This window comes from Neopsephotus bourkii, unplaced genomic scaffold, assembly GCF_033783945.1.
Source record: "Neopsephotus bourkii isolate Nb327-2 ecotype Australia unplaced genomic scaffold, CSIRO-AGI_Nbou_v1 NB_1037, whole genome shotgun sequence".
In the NCBI taxonomy this organism is placed as follows: Eukaryota; Metazoa; Chordata; class Aves; order Psittaciformes; family Psittacidae; genus Neopsephotus; species Neopsephotus bourkii.
In genome coordinates, this window is record NW_026901526.1 from 3,515,869 (window position 1) to 3,530,252 (window position 14,384).

Below are 14,384 nucleotides of genomic sequence, written 5' to 3' on the forward strand. Positions count from 1 at the left end.
GTCCTTGAACACTTTTAATATCCTCATATGAAATTTTCTTAAACAAAATCAGATTTCATGTCCTAGGCAGGCCTTTAATTTGTTTTACCTCAAGGAACAAAACACACTGAATACAAGAAAACTGACTGCAATATTTTCACTGGGAGTTTGATCTACATCGCCTCAGGAGAGAACAAGAATGGGGAGAAAACACAACGCACCTCATTCTGATTTTCACAAGTTCATTTGTGTTTACACACTAAAGATGCAATCATAGTAAATAAAATAAGTTAATGTTCTCTTTTCTCACCTTTTCACTCATTAAATATTATTAGTTTTTAGCCTCACATTTGTTACTGGCAATGCTCTACCACTGACATAAGACTATGGTTTTACTAAAATATTTCACTAGTTACTCAGCCTAATTAAGTAACAGCAACAAAACATTTTTATTATTATTATCAAGGTGCCTTTTGTTTTGTTTTGTGTTAGAATAGTCAGCTTACCTACAATTTTACTTGGAAAAAACCCATCAATTGACTACAGATGTCAATTAATTCTACATCACTTCTTCAATACCCAACTGGTTATGACTTAATGAAAGAATTACTTCCTCCAAAGACTTTTAACTTTCTTTGTTGGTAAAGAACTTATACGTAGACTTGAACCTTCTAGCATTTAGTTAGAAGAAGTGTTAAAATGTTAAAACTGAATATACTTGTCTATTTATATCTAAGAAAGAATTTGGGAGTTTTAAAAAGGATAGCATTAAAGAAATATCTCTCAGCCATGCAGAAAGACACATATCCAATTATAAACAATTCTCCAACTCTCTGATAATGACAAGGAATCTATGATAGACTGCAGGATAAAATAAAAATTAATTCCACTAATAAAACTATGATATTGATAAATTGACATATAAATGGTTGCAGCCTCTTTTAAATGATCAAGGACTCTGGTTTAGCATAGTATTTACTTTGGATATGAGCCCAATTTTACTGTGGGATTCATTTTTCTTAATATGAAAGACATTTTTATTTCACAGAATGAAACTATTACTGGAAATAATTTCAGTAATACAACTGAGGAATTTTGTTATAAATTGTTACATTAAATCATTATACAACATAATTTCTCGGAAAGGAGTATTAGAATTCTGCTGGTTGTTGGAACCAGTCTAATACCATTTTCATGTTTTTAGCCTACAAAAAAAAAAACAAAAAAAACCCCAAACAAAAAAAAAAAAAAAAACAACCAAGAGAAAAAAAATATGGATTAACACATCAGAATCTACATTCCCATTACTTCTCAAGTGTCATTTACTGCTATGGAGACATCACTTAATGTTATAATACACACCTTAGGAAGGAAAGCACACATACAAAAAAAACCCACCAGGGCAAGAAATAGCTCTGCTTGCATAAGCATCAGTTCTGCAGAGGACTGTGCAGAACACACTAATAATCTCTGCCTAATATGAATTTAATTCTAATGCAAATCTTGTTCTGCCACCTAACTTTAATGTTTAATACTAAATGTTACATTAAAATGTCTAATACTAACTGCTGCAAGCAGTTAAACTGAGCAAAGCTTCCAACTATATTTTGATTTCAGGTCTGTGTGAGCTGAGAAAATAAATCTCTCACTGCAGCAGATCCTCTTAAGAAAGCTGACAAATGAAGCTGGGATCTTCCAGAGGAAATTACAACCACCCTTACCTGCACTGACACTGACAGAGAGGATTGCTTGCTCCTGGACTGACATCCCATGTCTGCATGGCCAGTCTTGATTTCTAGAACAGGCACAGAAGTTGATAGTAATGCTCCCAAACTTTATGGAACCATAGACTAATGGGATGGGAATTCAGGAGGTTGCCTAGTCCAAACTCTTGCTCAAAGCAGGGTGAATACAGAATTCAGACTTCTCCACTCTATAATCCACTAACAAGTGATTCCAGCTTCTCTTTTCATGCCCCAAAATTTTTCCACCCCTCCCTCTGTGCAAGATCCTCTTCAGTCAGTAGAGAGCCTGGAAAAATGTGCACTGCTAACATACTGGAAATGCTTTGAGTATATTAATAAAATAGGGGGGAAAAGGGAGAAAGTGACATAATTTTTTCAGATTTATAACAAACTGATGGCAAGATGATCTCTATGTGCTGCTAAGAAAATAATGTCATCATGGGTATGAGGAAAACTACTCCCATAGATCAAAAACTGGCTAAGAGAATTAAGAACAGGCAAAATACTGTGTCAAACCTCATGATTTCACCTGAAACAGGATAGTAAGGAATTAAAGAGGCATTTCACTGTGAGCAAGGAGAGGAACTGGAAAGACAGAGAACAATTCTCAGGGTAATGGAAATAAGAGAGGCCTTGGGTTAGAGATGGTGCTCTGAAACTTCTGCTCTCTTGTTCCTTATTACAAGTGGAGGAGGAGGCAGTCAGTGAAATCAGCAACAACATTTTATAAAAAACCCTGTAGGAATCAAAAAGAAATTACAGAAACTTCTTGCTGCCCTCAGATGGCTGACGAAGTCAAGGATTTATCACACTTTAAAGAAACAATAGCGCTATTCAAAGTTGTAGCTTAACTTGAAACTGAGGTTGTATGTCAATGCTATTTTGTGGTATTAGTCCCAAACTATGCACACACATAAACAAAACAAAATAGACAACACAAACCCCTCAAATAAATACAAAAACCCCACCCAAAATACCCAAACCACACAAATGGCTAGAAAGGGGATAGACTGATCAACATCTACTAAATGCAGGGTTGTTTTTTTTTTTTACACCCTTTTCCTGATGTACATGACGATGTCCACTGATTCAATTTGGATTACCAATCTGTTTTGACTAGTATGGCATTACATGTAGACTACTGAAGTCAGAACACCATAAAGGCTGGTAGAAAGACTTTGTATCTGTTACATGTCATGTCTGGAGGTGATATGTCACTGAATGAGCTACTGGTCTGAAACTTACCCTTCGCAGGCAGGCATCTGTTTTACATAAGACACATGCTAGTGAGATTCTTACCCAGAAATCAAGGACAAAACAACATGATGTCTGAACTTCATTCTCAAATTAAATAATGGAATTTGGATAACTTAAAACTAAAGCTTACAGACATAATTATTCAAAACCAGCAATCATGGGGGGGGGGTGTTAAACTAAAAAATATATGCAAAAAGATATATTTTAGCTGGCAAGATTATGATCTTCATAAGTACACTATTACTTAAATACAGGAATTCATATAACAAGAACAAAAATAATCTGCTGCAAGCTTTTTGGATGGGTTTTTTTGGTGTATGTTCTTTATCCTACAGCTGGTGCTTTTAGGTGCTGCTTAGTTATAAATAGGGGTCCTCCTATTCATCATTTTCTATCTTTCTAATTTAAGAATTTATTATGTAGCCAGGGAACAGAAAAATCAATAATATCTGACCTGAATGAACCAGATATTATGCACAGCAAGTCGCTGAAGTGAGCATTTTTCCATAACTTAAAGATTTAACTTTGAAAATAAGTTATAAAATGTTCATCCAAACCAGTCATGATTACTTATGAATTATGGATGCATCTGAAGAAAACAGGTCTGGTTTCAAAGCAATTTTCCATAGAAAACAAGACCATTTGTTAGATAATGCACCTACACTTGAGAAATCCGTTCAGCTCTCCTCTCAGCCTTAGAAAATACCTGTACCGAACTTGGCTGAGTTACCGAGCTGGACGGCACAGCCTTGTGATGCCACCATGTGTGTCACACTTACCCTATCACACAACCATCAACTCAGAACTTTTCAGGAGCACTGAATGAACTCAAAATAGAAGGAACATTGTCTTGTCTTCTCCAGGCCCTCCTCCTCAAGTTCTTTGTCCTACAGAGCTAAACACTCTCTACCTGTACTTACGCTTCATAAACATGGGCAGAATAGAAAGCCAGGTAAGTTCTCCATATATCAGTTAACTCTAACAAAGAAATTATCAAGTAAACCTGTAAATGTTGATGAATTTTAGAAATAGATTTCTCTGAGGTGCTATGAAATGCTGACAGAACCATAAATGTTCACAAGCAAAACATAATTTATTGGAAGACTATAAAAATGTAATGTGACTGCTTTCAACATAATTATGGATTTAATAAAAGTCACCCTGCTAAATAAATACTTACCATAGTCACTGTCATAAAAAACAATGAATTTCTGCCAGGCATATTCTGTGACCACCCTGAAGATGACATCATTTAAGTAGACAGGGGGGCGGACGGAGAGTGTGTAGTCATCATTGCGGTTGCTCCTGGTGAGCCCGCAACCGCTCCTTGGCGTTCCTGCTGTTGAGCGCTGGATGAAGAGGTGAGGGATGTGCATGGCATCTGCCAGTGACTGCAGGGATCCTGCTGACGTACAGCCAATGGAGCTAACAAGAGCCAGGATGCCTTGGTTCATCAGGTCACAGGCTGTAAGAAAACACAGCAATATTTGAGGTGAGAGAGGTTCAGTGCATAGGGCCTATTTTGCTGCTGAAACACAGACTCTGGGAACTGAAACACAACAGGTTCAATCAAGTGAAATATGGATCACATTGTACACATTGAGTAAATCAGACCTGAAATTCATTAAAATTATGAGGCTTCTTGATTCAATTTCCGCTGTCTTGTGGTGAAAGCTGGAAGACTGCCATGTCCATCTTGCCTAGAAACTAATTACCCCTTAAAAACAAGACCCACCCCTGGGCCTTTTGAGGAACATTAAGAACTGATTCCAGCTACTGAATTAGCATGACCACCCAAGGAGATAAGCACTCTTCAAAGTCTAGCACAACAACTCCACGAATAGGATCTTTGCATTATACAGAGAAAATTTGAAGAAAGAACAGCTCAGGATGACTGTCAACTTTTGAAGACAACTGAATAAGATTACAGACATTAACATGTCCAAGAAAAACTGAGTTGCTTCTGGGTTTTAGGGGATATATTTGATAATCTTTCCTAACTTATTCTTTTTTCTTAAAATAAACAAATGAAAAAATCCCCAAATCTAGTCTTATATATAGCTAAGTATTTTCAAAATTCAGTAAACAATTTCTATACACTCTCCTGACTTCTATAAGAAAGGCATGGAGTTGTTTACGCAAAAATAACACAAAAATAACAGCAGTCTGAAGTACAATACTAATGACATCCACATTAATACCAAATGTGTTTACCATTATTAAAGTTAACGCAATTACTAATTATAAACTTAATTAATAATGATTAGGTCTGCAATTTTGAAGGATTGCCCTGTGAAATAAAGCACAGTCAAGTGTTTATATTGTGTTTCTAACAGACTTGAGAACTCGAATGACGAAACAGCACAGGCTTGTACCATAATTCCCCAGAGCACACCTAAGACTAAATTTTGAAATACTCAATATGCCACTGGCAAAGCTACACCTGCAATAAACCTGCATTTATACATGTAAATTAGGTAATGGGACAGTAAAGAGTAATATGCATTTACATATTAATATCTAATACTAAAATGTGCAATTACGTATTTTGCAGGAATATTCTGAGCACACAACAGGAGCAGGCAAAACCAAGAAACCCACATGTGAGAATACATTCCCCTAAAAATATGAAAACATATTTTAGTGCCAGACCTGTTGCTTCATATCATATGGCTCTTATTGTGACTAATGTTTTAGTTCGCAAACACTTATTGATTTCAGTGGGAATATTTACAGTGTGAGGAATGGAGTTCCACATTCAGGCATATGTGGAGAGTGACTTTGTAGCCAAAGAACAGCACAGGAGTTCATGAATGCAGAGAACTACCTTCTAATGCCAGTGCATTATTCTCGTTGGATACAGGGATTTGGAACATGCTGCGGTGGACCCCCATAGCATGCAGATGCTGTTGAGGCTCTGTCTGATGGAAACACTTCTGAATTCCTTCATGCAGATAAATATGGGAGGGCAAGTGTTTCCACAGAGGGGTTTCAAAGTGTTATGGCTTAGGATAAAGTGTTCCCTCTGTATATTCTCTGAATATAGCTCAGCTTCTGGACCAGCTTCTCGGCTTCAGGTTGAAGGTAATACATTTTCAACAACCACAAGTATCTTCTTTCAGAGAAGCACCAAGATCACGGGTAATTGGTCAAAAAAATTACCAGTATCTCACAAGTTACTAAAATTCAGAACATTTCAAAACAATCTTATTAGGTATTCATCTTTTATGCTGCTTGTTACATTCGTCATCATCACTTTCAACAAGGATAAAAGCCTTGTCAAGTTATCGTTGTAGGGAGGTGCTGAATCTTTTTCTTTATGTGGTTCTCCTGCACCAAGCCCTGCAATATCTAGGTTGCATATCCCAGTGAGTAACCTACTGCTTGCGAAGCAAATTATTTTTAGTGATATATTGACCTATCCACCAATAAATATCTGTAGCTATATGTCAATGCATACCTTTATAGCTATACAGCAATAGACAAATAAAATCAATGCTAGGTTTTGCAAAAGTCTGCTTTTAAATCAATGAAAATTTAAGTCTACATGGCCCTGATGCTACCTGTTAAAAAAAAATACACAGTGTAACCTTAGTCTGTCACACATGACTTTTAAAAATATAGCAGAGTCAAACTTTGTTACAAAAATTGCTTGAAAACGCCTACATTTCCAGGCATGCTTTCAGACCGAGCATAATCAGTACGTTCCCCATAATGTTCTGACTTGGGAAACATGGATTTTGTGATAATTATTATTGAAATATGAAGGGGAAGAAAGCAGCATGGAACATTTACCTCCACAGGGCCAAATGCTAATACTGGCAAACTGAATAAAGGATTAAAATCTTTTCTCTTGACACTGCACCCCATTTGTTACAATAGCCTCAGGATTGAAGTTGCCTGTGTGGCTCTTTCTTCCATGTTACGCTTATGAGAATCATGTGTGCTGGCCTGGGACAATATGCACTTCATTATGCTCACAAATAGAGTTTATTCCTGTACACTTAGTGGCTATTTAATACACAGAGTTAGCTGCTGGAAAAAGGACTGTTATCCCAGAGGTAGGCTTTTCTAGAAAACGAGTGCATGAGTCAGTATGACTGGATTATTCTTCAAACAGAAATATAATTTCTACAATACAAGCACATACAAAGCCTGTACAATATGTCAAACTATCATGTATGGTATTTATATATTCCTTAGCCAAGCAAAACTTCCATTGGCTTCAGCAGAAGAGCTGATTGCTAAAAAGCATAAGACTAAGGTTTAGATGTTTTCTTAACCCTTTTTTTCCACCCTTACAAATGAAAGCTCTGTTAAATCCTTTTCCAAGTGATCCAAACCTTTCAACTATATCTTATCAATTGACTAAAAGCTCTAGTTCAAACATATTTGAAATCCTGTTTGCATTCTGTTCTTGAGCCTGAGATATCCAAGTTGATTTTGTCCCACCTACATTAAAAAAATCCACACACAGGCATAAAAGTACTTAAATGCTATCTTGCATTCAAAACTCTACTGAAATTCCATTTACTATGACCAAGCAGGTATGTAGTCTCCTGCCAATACAATCAAGGAATATTAGTTTGCCATCAACTAGAATAAGGAAAATATTACTGTGTCTATTAAGTCCTCAGTCAGGACAGTAGAAATGTCAAATTCAAATGGACTTGTACACAGCTCTGCAAGCTCAACAAAGTATTGCAAGTTTAACAAAGAAGGAACAGAAAATTTAGTGATAGTGTTTATAAAACACTACTGTTCCATACTACAAGCTATGTTTATACATAAGTTGTCCAGATATTCGGTCATTTTCATAACCACCAGGTAGAAGCTGCTGTTAAAAACTGGATCTCACTGGCTAAAGGAATAAAACTGATCACAGAATTTTACACACTGCATGGACAGATTATCTAGAATGTCTATAAAATAGGATAGAATCATAGAATGGTTTGGGTTGGAAACAACCTTAAGATCATCTACTTCCAACCCCACTGCCATGGGCAGGGACACCTCACACTAAACCATGTCACCCAAGGCTTCATCCAACCTGGCCTTGAACTCTGCCAGGGATGGAGCATTCACAACTTCCCTGGGCAACCCATTCCTGGACCTCACCACCCTCACAGTAAAGAACTTTTTCCTTATATCTAATCTAAACTTCCCCTGTTTAAGTTTGAAGTCGTTATCCCTTGTCCTATCACTACAGTCCCAAATGAAGAGTCCCTCTCCAGCATCCTTATAGGCCCCCTTCAGATACTGGAATGCTGCTATGAGGTCTCCACGCAGCCTTCTCTTCTCCAGGCTGAACAGCCCCAGCTTTCTCAGCCTGTCTTCATACGGGAGGTGCTCCAGTCCCCTGATCATCCTTGTGGCCCTCCTCTGGACTTGCTCCAGCAGCTCCATGTCCTTTTTATGTTGAGGACACCAGAACTGCACACAATACTCCAAGTGAGGTCTCACGAGCGCAGAGTAGCGGGGCAGGATCACAACCTTCGACCTGCTGGTCATGCTTCTTTCGATAATTCAAAATGTTTCTCCACTGTAGATTTACACAGCACATATAGCACACAGCATGTATAGCACACACTGGTGTGAATCCTACATTACATTTAACCCTTCAGCTTATCTTGCCTTTCTCCAAATGAGAAGTTACTGAATTTCCAACACTGGTGGGCTGATCACAGTAGCACAAAGAGACGTGTTTTAGAGTATAGTCTCATCTAGGTTAGTTTGGCACAGCATCTAAAGAAAATAAACCCCTTATTTTTGTGTTCAGTATGTTTTTTTTTTTAACTAAGAGCATAGACAATTCAACTTGAAATAAATAATTTACTTCTAGCCTATCAGCCTGTATAAGCACTTTTAGCAAAACAGATTTAAATGGCTATGGTTACAAATGTGTCCTTAAAATGTGCTTTCTGTAAAATGGAAACAAAGGTACATCCTTAAATAACTAGTTGCTGTAATTTAGAAAAAAAAAATAAAATTTTATATATACATATATATATATATATATATATATATATAAGAGCAAACTTAAAAAAAGATGCAGGAATAAATAAGAGGCACCAAAAAGGACTACTGAGATTTATTTCTACAAATGTGACCATTTTTTTACTGATTTCTCCCTTTTTCTTCCTGATAATAAATCATAACAAACCACCCTCATACACCACAAATTGAAAAAACAACAACAAAAAAATTTAGCATAAGATCTCAGGAGACTTCAGTAACAGCCCTAATTTCCAGGGTAAACAAAGTCAGACCAACTCTTAATAGTATTTATTTGAAAATGCTAAATACTGTACATAAAAAGTGGCTAGTATCCCTTTAAATAATCAGGGATGTATTTTAGGGTCCTTTTCATCTTCTACAAGTTAAAAAACTACCAAGCTCCTTCCAGAACTGTACTGTTTGTTTGAGTATATGTTGAGTGAATGGAAATTAGATCTAAACCATCTTCCCAGAGTCCTGGTCCCATGGGCCTGACTTGGACACCCCAACGACATCCCCTGGATGTCCTTTCCAAAGCTGGCATCATTTCAATCTCACTACTCCTGGTTGTTTTCCCCATAGAGAATTGCCTCAAAAACACTTAGCTGAACATGAAGAAAACAAACAAACAACCCTCTCTTCACTGATATTTCTGTTTCGGACAGAGAGTGAGACCTTATAAACAGTATTTTCCCTGTACCTGTGCTCTGTGTTTTGGAAGTGCTCCAAGGACTCTGAAACCAGTAGGGCTCCATATGATTAGGCCAAATTAGTTTTCCCTCGATTTCTGTAGAAGGTGAGTCACCCCATTTGGACTAATCCACATCCAAATCAGGATAAACAGCTGATTCAAGGGGAAAAATACAATGGCAGGTGACTTCAGCACCTTTAAATGGATATTAGGCAATCAGAACTTTTATGCAGCTTTGAAAATACAAGCTATTAGCTCTTGTTTACTTTGAGAATAATATGGTGCTGGCTGCTCCTCAAATCTTTTCTTAGTTTCAGGATGATAGTGAAGACTGAGGGACTCTAGCATTCAAATTCCCTGTTGCAAAAGGTAAGGAATAAGGTTAAAGTCTGGATTTCTTTAAAGCTCCCTCTTCATGAAGTGGTGATGCTAACCACAATGAAATTTTTTGGTCTTTGTCACCTTAAAACAACAGTCCCAAAACTTTCATGAATTCACTGCAGAAAGAGAATGTATTCACATGAAAAGAAGACATGAAAAGACTGGTAGTGTTCAAGGCCAGTTTGGACAGAGCCTTGGGTGACATAGTTTAGTGTGAGGTGTCCCTGCCCATGACACAGGGGTTGGAACTAGATGATCTTAAGGTCCTTACTGACCCTAACTATTCTATGATTCCATAAAACTTACAAGAAGTTGAAACAAATAAACTACAGGTCCTTTTGTTTGGTGTTCATAATCTCAGATGCAAGAAGTAAGGATAAGGTGTGATTATGAGACCCATGATTAAGTGAGCTTAGCCTCCAATTTTCAGTAAATCCTTTCAGTCACTTCTGGATAGTGATTCCACTCTTGCAAATTATTTTTCCTTTATAACACAATGGTTTATCCCAGTCTTAGAACTGAATTATTTTGAGATGAGTGACAGCACGTTTTTAATATATCCTGAAAATTATTCAGAAGGAAATAAGGGGAAGATGGGGAGTGTGGGTGGGGGGAGGGAATATTATTGACTGGATTTAAAGAATATTCTCCTCTGCAGTGCAGATAATAGAGTCTATCCTGTTCCTTTTCTTGATAAGGTTATAGAAAGCCACTTCATTTACATCTTCTCTGTAAACATTAGCCAATTTCCCCCTCCCCTCCACTACATTATCCACAACTCAGACTACTAACAGTGTTTTAAATTCACTTGCAATTAACCTTTAAAGGATTTTAGTTTGTCCTGACTGTAAAATAAACTTGTGTTTGAGTCTTAACAGCTGTGTTTCCTAAGCCTTGTGACTTCTTTGTTTGGGAAAAATAATCCAAACTTCTGATATCTAAGAGTAACAGATATTACCAGAGAGCACATTTGCATCACTGTTGCACCACAACAACCTTTGGATGTTTTTACTGAAAATCATTTTGTGAGAGTCTTTTCTGGGTCAGATTTCTTTCTGTATACAGGCTTTGTCAATTATGGTAATGTTAAATCCATCACATTAAAATTTAATAATTCATCTGAGCATTGAAAACATAAACTAGAAGTTTGAAGGGAGGCATGATTTATACACAGAAAGGTATTTTGACACCTTCTCTTGCAGGATGCAATGGGAGAGCTTGAAAGAAACGCGGCTTGCAAAGGCTACCAAACTGAAGGCTTTGAAAGTTTTCTTTTTGGACAAAAGTCCAGATGTATTTTTTGTTAGCTCCTTGCAAGCCAACCTGCAGCTCTTCTGTTCAATACTGCAGATGCACACAGAGGACACGTATCTTGGCAGATTACCACACTAGGCGAAGAAACAGCAGTAAAATGTCTTGTATTTTAAATCTTGTTTCACTCAGTATTCAACAAATGCAGCCACATTTTGTCTCAGAGGAGTGAAGGCTCCTAGCCTTTCAAGAAGCCTGAACTGATTTGGAAAACACTAAAAACTTCCAACATTTTAAAGAAGTTACAAAGACACAAATCTTCAGCTAAAGAATGGCTTTAGCTGCCATCTCCTCTAGCATGTGAACATTAATATGCTACCCCCCAAAAATGCTACAGCTTTTCAGGTTGTCTGTGGTTGAGAGGTAAAAAGAGGCTGGGACATTTATAGATCTGGCCAGAGGACACTGTGCCTTGCTAGCACTGTTGTAGAAGGGTCTGATATGAGCACTAATGGGTGAAGAGGAGCAGGGAAAGAATGAGATTAAATCAACTAAAGCCAGGCAGTGACAGTCATTGGACAAAGGGCTAGAGGCACATCATAAAATTGACCTCTAGGATCCTGGCATCCCAACAGGATATCTATCTGCAAAATTAATGTAGCTCATTGAAAAATAAGGAATGAAAAGAAACAAGCGCCTGGATTCCAAGAATGACTCTAAAATCCTCCCTTTTCATGTGCTGATCCCTCACTGACTCAAGCCAAACCACACCTGCCAGAATCCTTGCTCAAAGTACTGCATGAGCAATTTCCATTCATCCATTCAGCAAAATGAAGATTTTTAATTTCATTTGTAACCACCACTAGATTACACTTGATTACCTGTGTAATGATGAAGCATATACTACTTTAGTACTGCGCAACTTCCTCCATCCCTTACTTTGCTCATCCTTGCCCTTGAACGGTTGCTGAGTATTTTCGCATCCCTACCCAGCACCATTCGAGAAGTTATTAAGCTGCACATAGTGTCTGATACCCTTTTTAATAGCTAGCTTGCTTGCTGCAGAGCAGACAATTGCTGCATAGCAACAATTATACAGAAACAAAAAGGCTGTGTCTTAAAGCAGCTTAACATAAAATTAGAGACAATTTCAGCAAAAGATAACATTCTGATAAAATCACAGGGAGTTACTCTAGTTCAGTGTTCTCTGAAAGTCTGTGTATAAGTGTTGGGGAAAAAATATCAACAACAAAACCGGTTTAAACCTTGAGCATCAGTAATTCTTATTTTATGGACTTGCTCAAAACAAGTTAGGGCAACAGTCTTGTTAAGAGAATAAAGCACTGAACTTTATGCCATTTGACAAAAATTACACTTTCCTTGCCACCTATCAGTCAGATTGTCAGGCATTTTTCCCTTCCAGCCTTTCTATCTTGGATCTAACTTTAACTTCCTATCTGCTTTTTCTTCCCCTGAGCATTGCGGAACACTGCCTTTCATCATCCCATTGCCTATTCTCACTCTGCTTGCTCCAACCAGGCGAAGCATCTTGCACTCCCTCTTCATGTTTCCTCCTCCATCTCTTAAAAAAAATAAATTAAAAAAAAACAAACATCTGCTTCACCCTATCTCCTCCAGTATCAAGAAACAACAAGATGCAGATGATTTGGCACTAGACTGAGAATCTGAAGGCTCATATCCTGGTCCCACCTCTGCCATTACTTCATTGCGTGACGAATTCTGGATGAATAATGTGATTTCTCTTTGGCGATTATGACACTTTTGACACCTTTGTGAAACACTTTTGCATGATGTAAATAGAAAGGATTACATCTCTGTTTTCCCCTTAAACGTTTTTCCCAAGGTTAGAAGCCCATTTCTTAGCTTAACTCATATTGTCTGGAAGTTCCTTTACAAACCCTCTTTTCTGAGTGTTCATGTTTCGTAGCTCCCCCTTTCTTGCCCAAACTATTAGTATGGAGACAACAGGCTCTGGTGGAGAGATGCAGTGCAAAGCACAATACCACAACCTAGTCCAGAGCAGACAAAAGAACACACAGCTGGTAGCATTAGTTTAATTGGAAGCCCTACAATGGAAAGAGCTGCCTGTGCTGCCCTGGATGAGCTTGGCATTCTCCCAAGCACAGATATTACAGAAGAAAAACACTCAAAATAAGACCATCCCCCAAAGGAAAAGAAATCTGTGAACAGCAACCTGAGAGTGCTTTCTTTCCTATAGTGCAAATGGCAAAATTTCAGGGAATGATCTGCTAAGGGGACAGTAGAACATTTTTTTAGGGTTTTTTTGTTTTTTTGTTTTTTTTTTTTCAATGTGGGACTGTAGAGAGAAAAATGTTTCCATAAACCAAAAAAGGCACACATTTCATTCTTCCCCCCCCCTTTATTTTTCTTTTCTTCTTTTTCTTTAAGAAAAAAAGAGACAATTCTACCAGACAAGTGGTTCAGAGCAATTTGAACAGCAAACAATACTAAGGCCAGACCTTGCATTTGCTGTGAAAGAAGGAAACAAGACTACATCAAGATAAGAAAAGCTTTGTAAGAGAATAAAAAAGGCAAGAAAGACAGTACATCAGCTGCAAAAAATACATGGTTGTGAAAAAACTGAGAAGTCTGTAGGAGTACAGAACATCAGTTCCATTAGCAACTTAGCCACTCAAGAAAGCCTTAGACGATTCAAAACAACTATCACCATCACTATTTGCTAAGAATAGAAATTGTGCTTATTTCACTGACACACAGAATAACAATCATGATAAGAATAATAATAACTAATTTTTATAGAACGTTGTTTTATTTGTAGCTCTGAAAATGCTTTACAAAGAAGCTCAGCATCTTCATCTCTATTTCACAGAAGAAAAAACCCAGATGTGCCAAGGGGAATTATTTGTCCAAGGTCAGAAAGCAAAGCAAGGAAATTGTTTTCTATGCCAAGCTAAAACATGCATAAAGACTGACAACAAAGCCTTTTGTTGCAGCTTTTCATTGTTTGTTTTGAGCATTAGTTTGCCACTGAAAGCGTTTTATGTTCTTAGCTCAATATAACTAAGCTTCATGAAAAGTAA

The 14,384-nt window shown here is 37.4% G+C and overlaps 1 protein-coding gene across 1 annotated transcript in view; it reads right to left on the reverse strand.

Moving 5' to 3' along the window:
- GRID2 (glutamate ionotropic receptor delta type subunit 2) overlaps positions 1–14,384 on the reverse strand; it is a 581,701-nt gene that overhangs the window by 299,767 nt on the left and 267,550 nt on the right. Inside the window, exon 2 of the mRNA XM_061360976.1 lies at positions 4,162–4,446. Coding sequence (XP_061216960.1) covers positions 4,162–4,446 — 285 coding nt within the window. The remainder of the gene's footprint in view (positions 1–4,161; positions 4,447–14,384) is intronic.